We start from the raw sequence: 22,863 nt of genomic DNA on the forward strand, positions 1-22,863 counted from the left end.
TGTAGCTACATGAATTGAAAAAGCAAACTTCAACTCTCACCATGCGTACTCATACACAAATCCCCCCTTCCACTCTGCACCGTTGCGTTTAATACCAAAAAATAATTCCCAAAATTGCACCCCCAACACAAGGATCTCCCAACAAGTGAACTCCGCGCATATCCTTTCCAGAGCCTGTATGCTCGTTGCTCGTGTCTTCTCTCCAATTCGTATATAACTGCGCGTTTGTTCGCCTCACGAGTCAGTCGTCGTGATACCATTGAATCCAGAGCAAGGGTCGTATCGCAAAGCCGCCCCTAATCACAACAACAACAACTAGCTCACAAAAAAGTACAGAATAGATATTTTCCAAAACAAAAAAAAAGTATCTATTGTGTTTCGCTATCGTTTTTGTTAATTTATCTGAATCGGTTTTTTACGAAGCTTAGACTTGGCTTAACGTCATTCTGGATTGCATTTCCGTTTAACGATGCATCATCACCCCTCTTAGCCGGTTGCTGCTGATTGACCCTTTTCCGTTCATGGGTACATAGGGCCCGGGATTGTTATTTTCCTTTTCTTTTTTTCGTTTTTCTGTCCAATCGCGTTCTGATTTTCCATTCGAGGAATATTTACAAATTTTTCTCGAAATTTTTTGAAAGTATAGTGAGTTCGTGTGACAGATGTGCCGTCGTCGAAGAAGACGACAACGACAACGAGAACGACGAATTTTCGACACCGTGTCGAAGTGAGTGGTTTTGATAGTGTGAGAGTGAGAGCACTCTGGGAAAATCCCTGTTAACGAAAATATGTAAATTTAGTGTGTATTCAATTTCGAATGAAAAAGAAAAGAGAATGAGAAAATAAGTTCCAAAAAAGAATACAACCAACCAACCGACAACAGAAAAGCAAAAAAAAAAAAATCAAATTCAAACAAAAAATTTAGTGGAAGTGAAAAATCATCTAGTACTGGTACGAATAGTAAAAATCCTGTTTTCATTGTCCTTTTTATATCTAACTAACCTAACCAACCACCCCCAATCCTCTTTTATCATCATCTATACTCTCCATAACACACATTCATACACACACACACACGTATACAAATTAAAATGTACTTGTATTGTTAAGCGGCACTCGAATTCGGGTGTACAATATTCTGTACCTCATGCATGTCCTTTTTTTGTGTAGTTACTCGAAACTCGTAAGGATTATGTAAATTTTTATTATTATTTTTATTTTTTCTGTTTTTTTGCTTTTTTGCGGACTAGGACACGTTTTTTATTTGCATTGGTTTTAGTGGGTTCCACTGCTAGTTTATGGTTAGACATTTTTTTTCTCGATAAAATATCCTCTATCTGTGCAACAAGAGAAAAGGAAATCGTGTGGTTAAGGAGAAAGAAGAGAAAGGGGATGTTTAATTGTATTTAATAGAAAATCATTTGAAAGCTCAGCTTTTAGTTGGAAGGGGTTGGAATTTAGATTCGAAGAAAATCGAAACTGTCTTTTTCGTCCTTAAAAAGTGTATTTTATTAATATACGTTTCGTTGCAACAAAAAGAAAAAGGCGAATACCATTGTTTATTGTTGCTTGTGTAGGAGGTATACTATACACTTACGACTTACTTATCCTTGGCTTGTGCAAGCATACATACCATCGCCATCACTATCGCCACTATTGCATAAAAGCCAACTTCTAGTTGTAACAGATGATATTACCAACGACAAAGACGACAAGGATGAGGACGATAGAGCGCAGCAAACGCGTGCAGAAAGAAGCAGCTTAAACGTCTTCGATTCCACAAGAATTTTAGATATGGCTTATACTATACCATACCTATACCAACAATGAACACCCAAAATTGTGTGTTGGAGTGAGCGAGACGTGTGTACTTTGTTCGTGTGCCATGTTGCAATCTAAAGATTCCATTATTTAGTTGTAAACCTCTTCAAGAGGAGCGAGAGTGGTGACTCTGGGAGCTGGGACTGCTAGGTACTTTGGTGTTCAAAAATGGCAACAAGACGAACAAAAAGAAGTTCCTTTTTCGTAAATCACCCATTTGCTCCCCCATTTCTCTGGTAAAATATTTTAAAAGTTTTTGCAACAAGGACACATTCACAATGCACAAACATATTATATTCAGCTTGAGCTAGAGCTCTGTGCAACTATATACTATATAAGCCTTTGAATGCGAAACCTACTGAGTACAGTTAGATGCATTTAGTGCCAACATCTAACTATAAACACACCAATCAACGTCTTCTCGCAAAGTAGTTGCATGTTGTTGAGTACAAAACTACAAAATAAAGCAATTGGTTTTTCCTTCTACTTCTTGTTGATGTTGTTGTTGTTGTTTTGTTATCCTTTATTCAACAAGAAAAAAAAATTCTTCTACTCTTGGAGAGTTGCATCAAGATAAAGGACCAAGTGAAAATAGTGAAAGAGTCACAAGTTGCACACTCACAGCATACATACACACACACACACACACGTTTGTATAATAATTTCTTGAGTTTTATGATTTTGCCATTAAAACACAGAAAAAAAAACAGTGAAAAAAAAATAAAGACAGTATAAATGGCAAATTCCTTTTAGGATAATTTTCTATCTGATATTGAATAATAAATTACGTTTTAAGTTCTCAATGGGTAGGTCCTTATACATTTTTTTTTCTCATTGGTTTTGATTTCGATTTTCAGACGGAAGATATAATTTTCAATTTATTTTTTTTTAATTTATTTTGTAATAGAATGAGAGTTGGGAGAAATTATATACGGGCTATTGTTTTTCAGTGAAAATTGCACTTTAAAAATAAGGATCTTTTCCTTTTAATCTTAATGGCATTAGAAAATGAAGTTTAAAAGCTTTAGAAATGGTTTATTTTTTTTAGGTCAATAATGAACACATCTATTTAAAAAAAAAAAAAACAAAGAGATAGTTTTGATTTGATTAAGAACAGGGAACTAATAAATTTGTATGTGTTTAAGAAAATAATGTTAAAGAAAATATATTCTTCACATTATTTTAACCATTTTCAAATTCATGAACAAATTAAAAAATCATTTAAAGTAAGTCCTTAGAAGATACCAATTGATCCACCTGTAGCTTTTAAGCACTGTTGTAGATAATTATATCTTCTGAGTTATTTATTGGAACGTTACGAAAGTTGAAAAACAAAAATCAAAAAATTAAATTGAATGCTAAAAAAATTTAATTCGATTCGAATATTAAGGGATTTTTCAGATATCCTTTACTACATTATTTTTTAATTTAATTTTAAAATCAAAAAGAGTCACGATAATAATAATAACAAGTGTTTAAATAAAATTTAAAAGTTATTTTTATAAAATACCTATGTGGAAAAAGTAAAGTTTTGAAAAGTGTTGAAAAAGTTTTTGCTTAATCATAACTTGCCATAAACAGGGTTAATAGGGCATATTTACCAATAAAATTTTTTTAAGAAATTGGATCTACCAATTCTGTCTGTCCTTATGACAGTCTGTATCTCAATCAACAGTCCAACCTGCTGAAGCTGGTACTTTTGAGCTTCGTAAGATTTCTTATAGTGAGAATTTAAATTGACAAGATCAAAATTAAAGGTACCTGTCATATGAAATTAACAATATGGAAACAAATATGATTTTAAAAATAAAGCCCTACCATTATAAAAACTACCTGTAATAGAACCGTTTTCTTGATTTCTGACTTTATCCTTTATGACTTTAAAATAAATTGGTAAAATTAAAATTATTTTTTTTTATCTTTTTTGAATAAAACTGGTTCGTGATGTTTCTTTAAATTTTGTTTTATTTATTTTTGAATAATAATTTCTAGAGAATGCCATACCAATAATTTTTTTAAATGATTGAAACAAAAAAATGTTAACGTTACTCACTAGAAATACGCTATCCACATCACAAATTCAAATTTTAATATAAGTGATTTGAATTAATTAAACTTTTTAAAATAGTGTTTTGCGAAAGACGGGTATTTTCGGGTATTATTGTAAATAATATTAGGCGTGTTTTTTCTACAACTCAGTACCTACTCATTTTTTTATTTGATTCGAAAAACAATAAAAACGTATACTTACTTTTGTAATTTTTATTATTGTTTTGCGAATAAAATTATAAATGAGTAGCTACTGAGTATTAGAAAAAAGAAGCCTATTGATATTCTAATTGAAATAGTTTTTTTTCATTTTTGTGATTTTCTTGAATTAAAAAATATAGGTGTCGATAGTAAAACAAAAATGGATTTCCGTAAACGGATCCCTTTATTCTATTAAGAAAAAATCATACTATCTTAGGCAGATTTTATTTTTTGCTTAAAGTTTTTTTTTTAATATTAACGACACTTCCAACAGAGAACTTTTTTTTAATATATCATTTTTTTTACTTCCACCTTTTTGAAACTTTAGCTTGAAAGTTTAAGGACTAAACTCTACAAAACCAAATTTTTTAAATTAAAAATAAGCTAATATAATTTTATTTTTGAAAAATCAATGTTAGCGATTTTGTTTTGTTGAAATTGTGTACAGTTCTTACTATGATAAGCCACTTGTTAAAATTACCGAAATATCAAAATATAACAAATTCAATAAATTATAATATTATTTTTAATTTTATGTTTTTGTACTTTTTTGAATGTTTGTATTTTTTAAAATGTGTTTTTTTTTTTAAATATAATTTGTATAGACACAATGTGGCATATCCTGTTATTAAAATAAGCACTTCAATTATAAAAGTTTGGCTTACTTCATTTTTAAAATTATAATAAAACTAAAAAAAAAATGATATTTTAAGAAATAATAATTAAAAATCTAGAGGGAAAATATCTAACATTTCAAATCCGTTTTCCATAAAAATTTTTAAATCAAGCTATCATATTTTTCTTAACGCAATTGAAAAAGTGAACAAAAATTGCAAAAGTGTAAATTTTTAAACTTAGGTATTTTGCAATAGTTTGTCCGACTGGAAAACTTACAACAATGATGCAAATCTAAGGTTTTGATTTGAAAAATATTTTTTGCACTTTTTCTTCTTACTTTCGCAGCCAAATAGTTATTTTTTTATTCTTTTTTAATTTTTCAGAACATTTTGTTTAACTTTGAGAAGATATTTTTTTATGTGTTAGGAATCAAAAATCAGTTTTGTTTAAGTTGCAATCTAAAGAAATTTTATTTCGGGCTTTAAAAAAAAATAAAATAAAATAGTTTTAGTCTTGTCCTGAAACATTTCTTCAAAAATTATGCCCTATATCATACAAAAATATATTTTTGCATAATAGTGGTTCTAAAGTGTTACAATTTTTTATGGTTCAATGCTTTATTAAAAACAATATAAAAACAAAATTTTGTGTCACTAACAACTGTAACAAAAATAAAATAATATTTCCAAAGACAAGAAAAGTATTATAAAAATCACTAAATAATCTGAAATTTCTGGAAAATTTTTCTTAAAGAAGTTAATACGAACACACACGTTACGAAAATTTCATTTGATGTGTTCTTTAGTCTAAAGAGTTTTATTTTTACAAACATATTTTTTTAGTGTCGTTTTAAAAAATTGTTTTTATCAGAAGGGTCCTCAAAAAAACCAAATTCCCTTATACAGCCTTTAGGAGGGCATCCGTCGGAGCAGACATTTTTCGCATTTCATACGAATCGGAGAGTTTTTAAACTGTCGGAAGCACACCTCTCTCAGCATGATACGTACGGGTTTGAAAAACTTCCGCTCCATAGGATACCTCGCTAGGGCCGATTGTGGTATAAGTTTCTTAGACTAAGCTTATTATTATTAACCCAACTATTTTTATATCACCAGTTTCGAAATTAACTGTGAGTGAGTGAGTAAAAATGAAATACATTAGATTTCTTCCAGACAAATAATATATTTATTCCGTAAGTACACATTATTTTGCCTACTAATTTTTTTTTTCAATCCATTTAAAGAACAAATAGTGTATAAATTAACTTGACATCATTTTGTTGATGTCTTGAAATCAAAACCAAATTCCCTTATACAGCCTTTAGGAGGGCATCCGTCGGAGCAGACATTTTTCGCATTTCATACGAATCGGAGAGTTTTTAAACTGTCGGAAGCACACCTCTCTCAGCATGATACGTACGGGTTTGAAAAACTTCCGCTCCATAGGATACCTCGCTAGGGCCGATTGTGGTATAAGTTTCTTAGACTAAGCTTATTATTATTAACCCAACTATTTTTATATCACCAGTTTCGAAATTAACTGTGAGTGAGTGAGTAAAAATGAAATACATTAGATTTCTTCCAGACAAATAATATTTATTCCGTAAGTAAACATTATTTTGCCTACTAATTTTTTTTTTTCAATCCATTTAAAGAACAAATAGTGTATAAATTAACTTGACATCATTTTGTTGATGTCTTGAAATCAAGCGCTCAATTAATTACCTACTGTTCATGAACTGGGTATACCATTTAAATTTTTTACTTTATTTGTTTCGTGTCGAAAAAAAAAATTGAGGTTTTAATCAAAACCAACATTACGATGATGGAGAATTCCAAAAAAGTGTGTCTCGCAATTCCGTCCGTTCGTCCGTGCGTCTGTGCGTCCATCTGAACACATTTCCACAGCCTAAACGGGTGGACGGATTTTCTTCAAATTTGGTACAGATGATTTTTATGGAATTCTGAAAGTTGATTTTTTTTTGTTTTTTTATATCTCTCTTAGAAAGTGTACCTCAAATAAAAATTTTTCAATTCAAACAAAATAACTCAAAAACGGCTCTAACGATTTTTATTAAACTTTGCAGACGTAATATTCAAAGCAATTGCAATAAAACTGCATTTTTATTTTTTTTAAATAAAAGTCAAATAAAAAAATACTTTTTTTTCATTTTTTAACAAAATTTTTCCCTAAATGTCGGCTCTTCCCCAACATCAAAAAATTTATTTAAATTTATAAATCTTAAAATCTACAACTAAACTTACACAAAAGTGCTTTGAACTGCAAGAGCAAGTACGTGCGACCCCAGTCGTGCATTTTATTTTTTTTAATACGGTACTTGTCTAGTAAGAAAAAACCAATATGGAAATGCAGAAGCGTTTTAGTAGGCGTAGTTAAAATTTAAAAAAATAATTTTTTTTTTGATATTAATATTAATATAAATATTAATATTAAAGTTATATTAATATAAATATTAATATTAATTGCATTTAATTGTATATAAGTTTTTAATTTTTATTAACTTTTATAAATGGATCGATGATTTTTTTATTTGGTTTTTTTGTATCCAAAAATTACCAAAATTTTATTTGAAGAATGAAAATTTAATTTGAACTAATATATCTTACGTACTTATGTAGTCTCCTGTATCTTCTTCGAAATGGTTCTAAATTTATTTTTTTTCGCGTTGTTTCATATTTGAATTGATTTCGTGTAGTTTTAATAAAAATACTGACTTTCAGGTTTCCCTCAACAAAAGGTTTGACTTTCATCCAAAAATTAAAATATACATTGGTTTTGTATCCTGTATATTGTATATTTGTATCCTTAACCCAAACCCCTTATTTTATGAATTTAAAAATTCTTCAAATATTCATAAATTTTTTTTGTCAAGTTCAATAAATAATTTATTTCTTGAGAAATTCAATTATACATGTATTTTGTTTTCTTTTATTTTTTCTAGGAAAAATTCAATATCAAAACGCGAAAGTGTAACGAGAAATAAAAAAAATATAAAAAAATAAGCAAAAATTGTGTACAACCAAAAAAAAGTGATGAAAATTCAAAGAAAAATTAAGTCCTCAAGGCCAAATCCGCACAGAAAAGTGTAATGCAAATTGTCGAAATTGTCAGAACAGAATGTGGATTAGGAATTTAGCCGAGGGGTTCCGCAACAAGTCAAGGTATGTATATATTTTAAGATGTAAGCAAAAAAGTAATGAAATAGAAAATCGATATTCTCAATTTTGTCTTCCATCAATACAAAAATGTTAAACTCCCCCAAACAGAGCCTCGTCTTTCTTTGAAAAATCCACAGACAAGTTAACAAGAAAAGAATGTTCGTCCTGGTTGCCTTTGTCAATGAATAGAAATTAAATTCGATTAGGGAGTAGATTCTTTATCACTTTTCCTCTATCTAATTCGAATCAGAATACCATAAAGGGGCAACAATACCCATCAGACACACACACACATACAAACAAACCCACTGTGATGCTCATAGCATGGTTCTTGTCATATAATCGATATATTGATACGCGAAGCAAGTTTCCACAGGGATAAGTATAGATTTAGGCTGGTGGAGTGATAAGATAGAGATAGAAGAGGTTCCCGCATTGGAGCTTATGTATATGGGCTGGATTCCGCGCCACAATCTCTATCGTCCAATCAAATTCAAATTAATATTTATTTATTCAAGGCAGAGACATAAATCTCTCCATACAGTAGGCATCTATTGTGAAGCCCTCATTCAGACGTCTCGTGTCTGTTGAGGCCCATCCAAGGAATAATGTGGCAAAAAGGATCAAGGGATAATCTAAATAGGTGCGATATAATTCTTAACAATTGAAAATCAGAAATCTGAGCCTCTGAATATCCCCCGATTTTGATGTGTGTGTGTATGATTTTTGTCGCTTACACCCTGTAGAATTTCGGTGATTGGATATAGATTCCTTTAGGGCAGTAATTTTACATATATCTTACTCAAAAACGCAGCAGTCTTGGTGTATAGCCCGAGGACAATAATTTTCAAAATTTTCATTCATTGGTTATGAATTATTCAGAAAGTAATGAATTTCAAATTCTAAGGAGCTCTCATTTCATATCCGGGTAGCGTAAGAGGGTGGGTGGTTGTGGCTGCGGATACTAACTTGATAACGTAGTGATTTATCTTTCAGTGTGGAAGTGGAAGCCTGTGTGCAACAGGTATATTCATTCTCCACCATAACTGCCTTTACATTCGATATCGACGATGGAAGTTAACAAATTCTTCTTCTTTGATTTTTTTTTCTTTTCGATTTTTATGGATCCTTTTTGGATCTTTATGTGCCCTAATTCAAGAAGAAAACTTTTCAACGACAAGCTATTTATGTATGTAACTGAAGTAGCTGTATAGCCTTTAGGTTGATTTCATTTGTTGGACTTCTTCGATAAAATTCAATTTTTTTTTTTGCTTTACTTTTCTTCTTGTTAAAGAGGGTTTCCTTTTCGTTTGTGTTATTTTTAACTTTGCGTATGCATTCAGAATTCTTATTGAGGAAATGTATATTATACATAAGATGGAAAAATACATATTTTTGGAATAATAATGAAATATTGGTATCAAGATAATACTCATGCATGTTCATTATGTAGATTTTGTTTCATTTAAGATTTTTTTTTGTGATATCAATCTAAATTTAGATGTTTGTATTTGGGATATTCATAGATACTCAAGTTTTGAATTCTTGAAAATCGAACTCGAGATAATAAAGAATAACCAAATTTCGATGATAAGTTGATGCCTAAAAACATTTTTTCTCACTCTAACTATCTGTCTTCATTTCGAGCTGTATGTTTTAAAGGCCTCAAGCAGTTTTGGTCAATTTTGTTTGTAGGTTTTTGATTTAAAATATACATGAATTCATTTTAAATGCCTTATCTGATTTTGATGAAATTTATTGATAGAAGAGTTTAAGTATTTTAATTTATTATTACAGTAGCATTTGGATACAACGACCATCAACAGGAGATATATTTTCCGTCGTTATAAGCGGACAATAGTGCCGAAACAAACTTTTTCTTAAAAATTTCTTCGTTATAATCGAAATATCGTCACTAGTAAGTGAATTCAGCTGTACCTATTTTTTGAAAATTTAAAATACCTATCTTGTAAACTTAGGATTTCTTTTATTTCTCTAAAAAATTTAATTAAAATATATTTTTACATAAAAAACTTTGTTAAAAATACGTTAGAATATTAGCACTACATTGGTGTTTCCGAGCTTTTCTCTAAACGGATGTTCAGTATTTGCTATACATAAAATTGTCATTTTCAATTATTTAAAAAAATTTATTATTTTAAGCATTTAAACTTTTACCAAATGTATTGAATGAATAGGGTTTATTCTTTAAAAATATTATATAACAAAATCGAAAGTGATCAAATTTTGATCTTTAAATATAAATTGTATGGACTTTTGGCGTTTTGTAAATTATTAGCATGTCATTTCTAACAAAAATTATCATGCTTAGAAATTTTCGAAGCCAAAAAAGAGTTCAATCGACACTTTGTGATAAAAGCATGAAATTAACATCGTTGGTAGTACTCAATATAAGAGTGATTTTGAGATATTGGGCCACCTTGTATTCCATCCGGAAGGGTAGATACAAAACTTTTTCTGTGTTGCACTCGATTTGTTGCATATCATAGTATAGGCAATGAAACATGAACAAAAGTGGTAAAATGAACAAGTAAAAACCCTACCTTCTACCATATATGCAAAAACCACCAGAATCAGAAGTTTAATCCGATGATATAAAACAGTTTTAAAAAATCGTTTTATAACTTAAAAAACAAGCCAAATTTTAAAATTACACTTGATTATTTTTTTGTAGAAAATTTTATTTTCTATCTATACCTACTTTAGTGAGGGTAGATACAAGACTTTTTCTGTGTTGCACTCGATTTTTTGCATATCATAGTATAGGCAATGAAACATTTTTTATTGATATGATACTTGATTTCGAGGTATTTTCTAACGCCCGGGCGTTTTAAGTGGCCTAATATCTTAAAATGAGGGTTTTATAACAAACTGCACAATTATTTTGCATACTTTTACTTTTGCACCTCACTCCTTCAAAATATTAATGTATACGAAAATTTAATAAAAAATATTCCATGGTAAATATAATTTATTTTTTGAATATTTTTGATTTTCATACGATATATAAAATATATATGCGGTTCAAAAAAATGCAAAAATTTTCCATGTGCTGCAATGGTACCATTTCAAAAGTGTTATTTCTCGCTTTAAAAAAAAAACCCTTTGACCTGAAATTTTTTAATGAGCATATTTCATTATTTTTTCATATGGTATATGAAACGTCCACACAAAATTTTATCAACCTACCACTTATTTTCAAGGAGTACTTGGTAATATTTTGGCTCTTGTTCTTTTAGTATATAGCTATTAATAAAAAGTGCAATAAGTTTTTACATGTCGGTCGGTCCAAATATTTTGGTATTGACTTTATTCTATAGGGCGTTAAAAATAACCTCAAAATCATGTATAATATTGATAAAAATGTTTCATTTGCTATACTATGATATGCGCATACCAAGCATATACAAGAGAACAAAAGATTCTGTATCTTTTAAGCTTTTAACATGATTGGCAAGAAAATCAAACTGTAAAGCAATTAATGCAAGTAAGTTATTAGTAAAAACATCAAAACTGTGATTTTTACTCTTTGTTTTGTTCATGTTTTTCATTTTTACTTATAAATAAGTGGAAAACCATTCCTTCTTTATATGCTTGCAATAAATCATCGTACTCTTGTATTTCTACCAATGGTCCTTACTTTATTGCGAATTAACATTTAAACCGATCTCACACCATTCATAATGCACTTACTCTTCATGCAAAGTAACTACTAATTCTCAACTAAATGAAAGCAACTCTACTAAAAAATCAATACCAATAATTATATCAATTTAATAAATTAGTAAATAAATTTCGGTATTTGTATATTTTATTTCATAATTCAATTTTGTCATTTAAACGTTTTTAAATTTGTTCTTGTAATCCTTTGGAACACTCTAAAATTTTACGACCCTAACGCATCACATACTTATTGTAAAAGAATAACAATAAAAAAAAATTAACTTTAAGACTAATTGCAACAAGTAAATTGATTCTAAAATTGCTCACATTTTTCTAACTCTTTTCAACTACAACAATCAGCCATTCCTATTTTAGTTTTTTTTTTGTGATAATTTAAAAATTCTGTTTCCTTTTTTAGCCCGATTGATCCCATTTATCCTACATCCGATCGATGATGGACGGAAGGAAGCACACAAGCTTCCGATGGTGGCAATTTGCGTGCACCATTTTTGTATTCATTGCTTCCATGTGAATAGTTGCAAATTTGGAAATTCTTGTCAATTTTTTTTTTGTTGCTGTCATCCTTTTCAAAGGAAACACAAAAAAAAAAAAAATAGCGAAATCCTTTGTGAAAACGTGTCCTTCATTCAAAAAAAACTTTTATTTATTCTCTCGTTCTTTTTTTTTCGTTTAGAAAAGGAGTGTCGTGTCCTGGAAACTCAATTCAACTCGCAATGACAGACATCCAGGCGTTAAACTCTTTAACTAGAAAAAATTGCCATCATCAATTAGTAACTGCTCACACAGCTGGTGGTGGTTTATTTTGAAATCCTTTGTGTTCATTAGCAAAAACTTCATGACCTTAACCGTAATCTGCTTCGGTGTCACAGAACAGTGTTTGACCTATTACTCGTATAGGTCTCTTTCCTTGACACGCAATTGTGTCGACAAAAACGTTACAATGTATGTAAATGATAAATTTGTTTCATAGTTGACACGCTAATGCAATTTCATGCTACAACGTTAACGCTAACGCATATTAGATTCACTGCGGGGGGCTAACCAAACGGTAAAAAGCCAGAAAGCCGGTACAAAAAGCCATAATGTAGGTAACATGCGTGACATATTTATGAAATCATAAAAAAAACGTGAAATCGCTGCCCCGCAGTGTTTGAGCCTTTTCATTTTTTATTTACAAATTTTCGATGTCTGTTATGCTGCTGCCAGTTGCCAGTTATTGTAGGTAAAAAAAAGACCGAACAACAAACGTCCAAATGCCTCCTCACACTCCCAATTGAAATCCTCCCCGCTGCCGCAGGCATCCAGGCTATAAGGATAGAATATAATACCAACACAACCTACATACATGATGGAATAAAGGAAGCACGCCGTGAATACTCTGTAATACTGTACAGCTAGTGTATATGGCCCTCAGCGCAATAAATTCTCTTTCAATTTTATGATTAAATGATTTATGGTGGATGGAGCCATGCGTTTGAGGATATTATTCAAAAATTTATTTTATTCAAGGACAGCAACAAATTGTCGGCCATGTTGTTGCTGATAAAATTTAAAGTGAACACTTGCGAGACAGATAGGCGCATTTTCTCGTTATTGTTGTTGTGTTGGTGTTGGCTCGTTATAACTCTGAAGCCCAATTGTCTGGTGATTTTTGTCTGAAACTGAAAATGTATATGTATATTCATTTGTAGCATAGTAATAATAATAATATTCAAAACAGTGTATATTGTTGAGAATAAGGACGAATAAAAAAGGAAGTTACAATGTTCATTTTGTGACGCCTGGAAGTTATGAATTTTCAGGAATGAAAAGAAAAATGATGAAAATCCATAAATCATTTCAAGGGACTTGTATTCTATTTTCGAAACAGAAAGTGTCGACCCTCTTCTCTGGTTTTTGTGTTGTATAGTGAAATGGATTTTAAGGTCTTTTTTCCTTGCCTTTTACAGAAGAAACTGTCAAGACTTTGGTCTAAGAAGTTTAAATACTGAAATTTCCGTCATATTCCTTTTGGTAAAAGTTAAATTTATTTAATTAATTTTAAACTTTTAAAGTGTTTTTTTTTTGTCTTAGCTTTAAGTTCATTGTTTCTTCAACTTTAAGAGATTGCCATAATTCTAATTGATTTTCGCAGATTTTGGGTGGTCTTGAAAATTAAAGCTTTCACAAATTGCTGAAGTACCTATCATTTAGTTATTCTTTTTTGTACTTAAAGAATCTTTTATTCGGATCTTTATCAATTTTTTTCATCAACCACATCTATTTAAATAGAAAATTTACTGGTTGTTAGTCTTTAAAATAAAGGCTTATGCCTATGAAGAAAGTGAAATTGATTTCCGGTTTTGTACACTTTTTTAATTTTTTTTTTATTCTATTGGTGTTGCAATACATAAAAAATTAAGGACGACCTATAAAACCACATCATAGGTCTGAGATTTTATAAAAAAAAGTCAACTATTCTGTCTAATTGTGTTCAAGATAGAAAAATTCTGACTAATCGTTCAATTTTTCAATAAAAAAAAAGTTACGTATACGCCGTAGTGATCCTCTAAAATAATAGAAAATAGTATCGCTGATGAAATAAAGAAACATGTGAGGGTTGGTTGATACTTTACTGACTGTCTAAAATTGTACAGTTGTTCATTAGAGCTTTTACCTATTGGATGCAAGCGAAGCAGTTTGTTTATCAAATTCACTCATTTAGAATTATATGAATCGTTTTGCAAATCAAATTCACCTTTGGTATATCAGGAAATTAAATTTATATTATATATATTAAAAAAAAACATTGAATAATGTGATTAAAATGGGAAGGTAATCACAAGAGGTGAATTTGATTTGCAAAGGAACGAATGAACGAATTCAATTTGTAGAACGATAAATTTAACTAAGAAAATGATTTGTTTTATTTGCAAAGGGGCTTCATTAATAAATAAAAGTAAGTGAAATAATGGGTAGAGATAATAGTTTCTTTGTACTTTTCGTCAGTTTGCATAAATACATATATACGTAGCCAAACAAAAAAAAACCAAGCCAAATGGGCAGGTGGGTTCCAGACCTTTTGAATGCAAAATCTCAAGATATGGATTATTTTTTATAAGCTATAAAACCCATCATTCTGCACAATTTCAAATTTTTACGAGAAGGGAAAGTGCTCCATAATTTTAATGATCTATCAGTGGGACAGTCAGTGAGTGAATTAGTTAGAAGTTTTGTGATTTTTTATATGCTCTGTGTCTGCGAAACTATATACACATGCTGGGAAGAGTTTGGTGCCAAAATTGGTCGAGATTTTGGCTGGGTATTAACGATCGCTCATTGCATCTAAAAGGCCTATTCACATCTTTAAGATCAATTGACTGATATATTTCTAGATTTTATACTGAAACTTTCATCCATTAAATACTTTGGTATGCGTTTAAATATTTTTCCCGGCTGATATTTAATAATTCTTCATAAACTCCTACTGGTTTTGGTAAAACATGATATATCGACGGTTAAACTGCAAAACCTCGTAAGTCTAAAAATTCGAAAAAATATTATTAATGCAAACAATTCAGAAAATTCAGAGCTTTCTTTTGGTATATTCAGCTTAACAATGTTGTTCTGAACATTTTTCAGAAATGACAAAATTCAAACACTCGTATTGATAGATCCCATACAAAAACAAGAAACACAACATTTTGTTTTTTGATTTCTGAAAAACTTGCAAAAACGACTTACGAGGTTTTGCAGTTTAACCGTCGATATGTAGGCTTGTATTGTAGAAGTTCGTTGATGTTTAAAAATAAAATGATTTTTCAACGTCGCGTTATCGAGATTATTTCTTACATGTTTGTAATAAACTCCTTAAACACGATAAGCTCAAATTTACTTCAAGATTTGATTGAAAACTTCTATAAACGTAATGTACACCTAGCACTTCTTTTTACAAGCCAAAAGTAACTAAGAATGAATAAGGAAGGCAGGTATACCTACTTTCTATTGAAATAGATATGCTTTCTTAGTGATGCCTCACTGACAAAAATGTAATTAAATTTTTTATGAAGAACATGCTCAGTTTACTCAATAAACTTTTAAACCAGAAACAGATACCATAGTGAAAACACATCATATAGCTAGATCGAATACAAAAAAAAAAAAAATGTGTCAAAGATTAAAAAAAAGAAAATGTTTTATACATTTCACAATATTTTCCATCATTAAAGCGAAGCGAAATTCGTTCTTCTTTTTCCTAAGAAATTGTATTTTATTTTTGTCACGTATATTTGAAAGACTGTTGTGTATTGAGAATCGACATTTTCAGCTATACCCAAGTGTAGTCGTTATTTAACGCGTTGTCGTCGCCGCCACTGCCGCCGCTACAAATGTCGTCATTCCCGCCGTGTCGCTGTCGCTACTCTGTCAAAGCTATTCCGAAGAAAGCCATAAAAATCCAAATTAAATTGAACATCATCCTCACCCGCCGCGTTGACATTTCATTTCATATAATGCGCCATCAATATCAATGGCACTTCACTGTGTTGTATATAGTATATATCCCTTAAATTCATAGACGCAAAGGAATTCAAACAAAAACAAAAAAAAAAACTGGGAGTGGAACTTGACAAAACTCTCAGAAATCGAAGTGGCCATTTACACAATTTTCGCCACCATTGACATTCTAACGAATTTTCTTGTGAGTTTCTTTCCAAAAACAAGAAACAAAAAAAAAAATAAAAGAAAAGAAAATAATTTCCCATTCATCCGAAATCACGCTAATTGCCCAGAAAAGAGGGCGCGTCGTCCTCGACCGTCGTTTGGTCGTCCTCGTCATTGTCGACGACGTATATAGTCTTGTCGGCATCATCAACCCTCTTTGTTATAAAATGACTCTCACTGAGTATTTCAAATCTTTCAATTGTTCAGATGTATACCATACCTTTTCGTACTTGGTACTATATTTATATTGCATCAAAAGCTCTCCGTCTAAATACAAAAGGCCATATGTTGTTGTATGTTAAATGGACTTACTCATGCGGCAACCAAATAATATAGAAGAAGAAATAATTCCCAGAATTTGCAATTTTCTAAAATGGCAAAATTACTTCTACTCCATTTGCGTATACTACACAACTTTCTGTGCTGCTCAGAAATTTTTAGAGAAAATAATAAAAAAAAAAAAAAACATACGACAAGAACCTCAAAAACTTCAACCCTCCTACTTTTTTTCTGTTTTCATAAAAACCCTAAGTACATTCATGTGGTTACCATATTTCTATTGATTCACACGAGTTGAAATGTTACATATCAGTGTATAAGAACTATTGGTCTGGAGATGCTAACATTTTTAGTCAAAAAATTGTGCACTTTATTCAGACTTCTTGTGAAATACCTCAGCCAATATCCTTTTTGGATATATTTTCAAAAAATATTTAACTTTTAGAACTCTTATTACGTATATGAATCAATTCAGCTCAAGTAACTTCGTGTATCATTTTAAGTTCAGTCGCCAATCAGAAACACCTGTCAACTTTTTCGTTTTTTATGTTCAGTTGCCAGATAGAAATCTATGTCAAACGTTTTATTGGGAAAAATATACAAGTGACCAATTCTTCTAAGTAACAATAAAGAATAAAATTATATTCTAATAAAAACTAGATATGCTGAATAGGACTCTTTTAGTTATAAGCATCTACTTGGCGACTGAACATACCTTGTCTAATATGAAAGTTGCGTGAACGGAAGTTTTGTCTTCAAAAAAATCTGTCAAATAGGTATCTTAAAAAAGTGAAGTGGTATAGCACGTGTTGGATTGCTATTCCTTTTTCCTTTCTCGACGACGAAACACTTTTTATTTTTTAAGATTTTTATTTTACTTATTCTTAATAATACTTTAACAATATAATTTAAGTTAGGTTGGGAGCAATATTGCACCAGCACACAATTTAATAGTTTTTATAATTTAATTGAAAATTGAAGTATGAACTGCATGAGTGATGAAATGGAAAGCGAATGAATGAATGAATGAATGACAGACAAAAGTTAATTATCAAGAAAACAAGATTGACAGTTGGTTTTTTGTTTTCGTTAAGTTGTTTTGGTGAGCGTTCAGAAAATGAAACTTTAAGTTTGAAACAGAAGTATGCGGTTGCGTTCGCGTAAACGATTTAAAATCGCGATGCGATTTTATTTTGGAGTGTTATAAAATGTTTTATTTTATTTTATAAAATGTTTATTTTGTTTTATATAATGTTTATTTTATATTATATCCACCACATCACCCTCCTCCAATCGAGTCTCCGTCTTCGAGATTTAAAAGTCTTTTAAATTAAATAAACTTTGATTTATTTTGTTTGTAAAATTAGATGCAATGCGCTGGCTTAAGGCGATCGATGGAAATCGATACATTTTTGTTTTTTATTTGAACTACAAAATGTTTTCTTAGGCGTCGAATGACGTTATATGGTCCTTCGTATGAAGGCATAAGACCTGTTTTGACTTTGTCAATTCTAACAAAAACTTGTTTACACGCGTCTAATTGCTTTGGTATGAAAATTTCTTGATTTTGTTGTCGAGTTTCTGTTGGGATGAGATTTTTCATTGTGTTGCGAAGTTTTTCGATTAAAGTCTCTGGAGAGGTTTGCTTATTTTCGTTACCAACGAAAATTTCTCCAGGTAATCTTAGATTTTGTCCATAGACCATTTCTGCTGCAGAAGAATTTAAGTCTTCTTTGACTGCACATCGAATTCCTAACAGGATTATTGGAAGTTCTGAACTCCAATTGATGGTATTGCACCTAGCCTTTAATGAACACTTGAGTTGCCGATGAAAACGCTCAACCATTCCATTAGCTTGCGGGTGATATGGCGTTGTGTGGATCTTGTGTATGCCTAAAAGTCTAGAAAGTTCACTGAAAAGCTTTGATTCGAATTGGCTTCCCTGGTCCGTAGTGATTTTTAAAGGAGTACCAAAACGGGAGATGTAGTTTTCGACAAATGCTTTTGCTACACTGTTAGCTGTTATATCCACGAGAGGATAGGCTTCTGGCCAACGCGTAAATCTGTCAACGGCCGTCAGAATATATGAAAAACCGTTAGATTGAGGAAGAGGTCCTACCAAGTCTAAGTGAATGTGATCGAATCGACCAGTTGGAACTTCAAATCTACCATATTCTGATTTAGTGTGTCGCTGAACTTTTGACTTTTGGCATCCTATGCACGATTTGGCCCAAGTGTTGATATTTTTGTTCATACTTGGCCAGAAATATCGTTCGGAAATTAGTTTTCGAGTTGCGCGAATACTTGGATGGGAAATTCCATGAAGGATGTTGAAAACATTAAAGCGTAAATCAGATGGAATGAATGGACGATTTTTGTTGGTTGAAGTTTCGCAGTAAATATTTACGTTGGGAAATTTGAACTCTTTCAACGAAAATTTTGAAGTTTTCTTTGAGTTCTCATTATTAAGAAGTTCTTTTAGTTCTTTATCTGTGGATTGAAGTTTTGCGATCGTTTCTAAATCGATTTCGTGACTTTTCTTGGCGGCGATTTCTTCAATGCGAGAAAGGGCATCGGCGACGACATTTTCTTTGCCCTTAATGTGTTGGATATCAGAAGTAAATTGAGAAATGAAGTCAAGATGACGTGTTTGTCTCGGACTTCGTTCCGTTTTGCTTGTGAGTGCGTATGAAAGTGGTTTATGGTCTGTGAAAACCGTGAAATCTCGTCCTTCGACGAAAAATCGAAAATGCTTGATTGCTAAATACACAGCTAATAATTCGCGATCGAAAGCTGAATATTTTTTTTCTGAATCCTTAAGTTTTTTAGAGAAAAACGCTAAAGGTTGCCATGATTGTGAAATCTGTTGTTGAAGAACTGCGCCAACGGCTATGTCGGATGCATCAGTGGTGATGCTAAAAATTCCGTCGTGGATGGGGTGCGCTAAAAGTGTGACTTTTGCAAGTGCATCTTTTGCGTTGTTGAAAACGGAGTTGAGGTTTTCGGGCCAAGAAAAAACTTTTTTTGATTTTTTGTTTTTTGTGAGCAAAGCTAAATATTCGTGAAGAGGAGCGATTGTTTGAGCAAGTTTAGGAATGAAGCGATGATAATAGTTAATCATCCCTACGAAACGTTGAATTTGCTTGACTGAGTTGGGAGTTTGGAAGTTTAAGATTGCTTCAACGCGATCCTTTGAAGGAGAAATTCCTTCAGCGCTGATTGAGTGACTTAAAAATTCCAAGGTGGAAACACCAAAGACGCATTTCGAAAGATTGATGTTTACTCCATATTCCTCTAGTCTTTTAAATAAAATCTCAAGATGCTCTTTGTGTTGTTCTTCAGTTTTACTGGCGATGAGAAGATCGTCGATGTATGCAAAAACGAAGTCAAGTCCAAAACAAACTTCATTCATAAAACGTTGAAACGTTTGAGCAGCGTTTCGTAGCCCGAATGGCATTCGAAGCCATTCGAAAAGACCAAAAGGTGTTGTAATTGCGGTTTTATGAATGTCTTCGGGTGCAACGGGCACAGTGAGCCTGAACAAGTTTAAGGTTGACCTAAAATGACGACAAAAACTAAAAATGAGGCTTTGTTCCTGAAGACCTCAGCATTAATAATACGTTTTTACCAAAATCGGATTAGCTTCCTTTTTCGAGATACCCCCCGTAAACGATTTTTTTTTTCGAAAAAAATTCATATCAACGCAAGGCTCGAGTACGATAACTTGGCGCCGAGAATTAAAAACAGTTTTTTGTAGAGGTATTCAATACATTCATTTTTTGTTATAGGAGGGAGGGTCTATGCCCCCCTTTTAGGAGGGAGGAGCAATTTTATACAAAACTACTAAAAAAATTAATAAAAAACAACGGCAATACTTACAGTTATCAGTGATACCTTTTTCAAAAGCTAGAATTGTACACTTAATTTGAGTTTTTAAATCAAGATATTTTAATCAGTAGTTTTCGAAATAATCGATTTCAAAGTCAACATTTGGGAAAAATAAGTATGAAAAAATACATTGAATACTATTTTTGTCAAGACTATGGATTTCAATACGGGATAAATCTATAAAATAAATTACCTCAATTAATTCCTTATCAAATACTGAAAACCACATCTTTCTATGCCTTCTAGTTTTTGAGAAAATTGAAAAATAGGAAAACTACTTTCTTTATCGGGCTCACAAATGAGCGTTCTGGTACCACACTGGTACAAGAAATTTTATTTTTAAGATCCAATTTTAAATGGAAATAAAGCCCAATTCTGGAGTCGAAGTAGATTAAGCAAAATACTTTTTAATTTTTGATTTTTGATAACGGTTAAGCCAAATAGCCAAGAAAATAAAAATCTGATAAAGAAATTAGTTTTCCTATTTTTCAATTTTCTCAAAAACTAGAAGGCATAGAAAGATGTGGTTTTCAGTATTTGGTAAGGAATTAATTGAGGTAATTTATTTTATAGATTTATCCCGTATTGAAATCCATAGTCTTGACAAAAATAGTATTCAATGTATTTTTTCATACTTATTTTTCCCAAATGTTGACTTTGAAATCGATTATTTCGAAAACTACTGATTAAAATATCTTGATTTAAAAACTCAAATTAAGTGTACAATTCTAGCTTTTGAAAAAGGTATCACTGATAACTGTAAGTATTGCCGTTGTTTTTTATTAATTTTTTTAGTAGTTTTGTATAAAATTGCTCCTCCCTCCTAAAAGGGGGGCATAGACCCTCCCTCCTATAACAAAAAATGAATGTATTGAATACCTCTACAAAAAACTGTTTTTAATTCTCGGCGCCAAGTTATCGTACTCGAGCCTTGCGTTGATATGAATTTTTTTCCAAAAAAAAATCGTTTACGGGGGGTATCTCGAAAAAGGAAGCTAATCCGATTTTGGTAAAAACGTATTATTATTGCTGAGGCCTTCAGGAACAAAGCCTCATTTTTAGTTTTTGTCGTCATTTTAGGTCAACCTTAAACTTGTTCAGGCTCACTGTGCGGGGATGAGATGATATGCTCTCACAATGTCAAGCTTCGAAAAAATTTTGCAACCATGAATATTCATGGAAAAATCTTGGATATGGTGAATTGGATGACAATCCGGAACCGTGGCAGCGTTTAGTCTGCGGTAATCACCACAAGGTCTCCAATCTTGGTTGTTTTTCTTTTTCACCATGTGAAGAGGTGAGCATGTGCTTGAAGATGAAGGCTGACAAATTCCCAGTTGCATCATATGTTCGAATTCAGTTTTTGCAGCTTTGTGTCTAGAGGCGTCAAGCCTTCTAGGCCTTGAAACTGGGAGCTGGCCTTTTGTGACAATATGATGAACAATTGTATGTTTTATTGGCGCAAAATAATTGGGTTCTTCTGTTAAACTCGGGAATTTTTGTATTATATCATTATATTCCCTTGTAACTTGAAAATGTTTTGGGGTTGGATCGTCAGATCTTATAGCTGTTGCGTAAGTATGGAGCTTTGTGAGGGGATCAATTAATCTTTTGTTTTTTGTGTCTACTAATAGATTGAACTTTGCTAGAAAATCGGCTCCTAATATTGGTCTATTTACTGAGGCTAAAATGAAGGAGTGAACAAAATTTCGCCTTAGGCCAATATCGAGATTTAATAATTTGGAACCGAATGTTGGAATTGAAGTTCCATTAGCAGCTGAGAGTAGAAACAAAGGATTTTGAGATGTTGATCCTCTTTTATTGTTATGAGGAAGAACTGACAGATCCGCCCCCGTATCAACAAGAAAAGTAAAATTGGAAGTTTTATCTTTAATGAATAAGCGGCGAGCTGAAATACACTGCATGTTTGCCGCTGCAACAGCAGGTTGAACTAGTTTGGGTTATTCTTTTTATCAAAGTTGCAGGGCTTGTCGCATTTTTTAGCATTTTTCCTAAACCGTCTATGATACCAACATATGTTCGACCCTAAATTTGAATTTGCACGACTGTGTGAACGACTACTCCTGCTTCTATTATTTTGAAAAGTTCTATTTTTACTACGTGAACGGGTATCGAACGAAATTGCTTCAATCATCGACTCAATTTTACTAAGCCTTTGTTCAAGTTCATTAGAAGAATTATTATCTTGCTGAGCAGTGGAAACACTACAAATGTTTGTATTTTGTGAAGCTTCGTAAATTTTGTCAGCGAGAGATGATAATTCTTCTAGAGATTTTTGACCGACCGATAGTAAAGCGATATTAATTGGTTGTGGTAATCGACGCATCCACAAATTTTTGACGATATCGTCATTAAAAGAGGTACCGGCTAACATTTTCATCGAACGTAAAACTTCCGATGG

General features: G+C 31.5%; 1 protein-coding gene across 1 annotated transcript in view; it reads left to right on the forward strand.

The window, feature by feature from the left end:
- Window positions 1–233: 233 nt before the first annotated feature.
- Window positions 234–22,863, forward strand: part of LOC129907522 (protein O-mannosyl-transferase TMTC2) — a 115,898-nt gene continuing 93,268 nt past the window's right edge. Inside the window, exons 1-2 of the mRNA XM_055983796.1 lie at window positions 234–951; window positions 7,652–7,871. Of these exons, the coding sequence (XP_055839771.1) occupies window positions 7,828–7,871 (44 nt within the window). The 5' untranslated portion in view covers window positions 234–951; window positions 7,652–7,827. The remainder of the gene's footprint in view (window positions 952–7,651; window positions 7,872–22,863) is intronic.

This window comes from Episyrphus balteatus, chromosome 1, assembly GCF_945859705.1.
Source record: "Episyrphus balteatus chromosome 1, idEpiBalt1.1, whole genome shotgun sequence".
NCBI lineage: Eukaryota > Metazoa > Arthropoda > Insecta > Diptera > Syrphidae > Episyrphus > Episyrphus balteatus.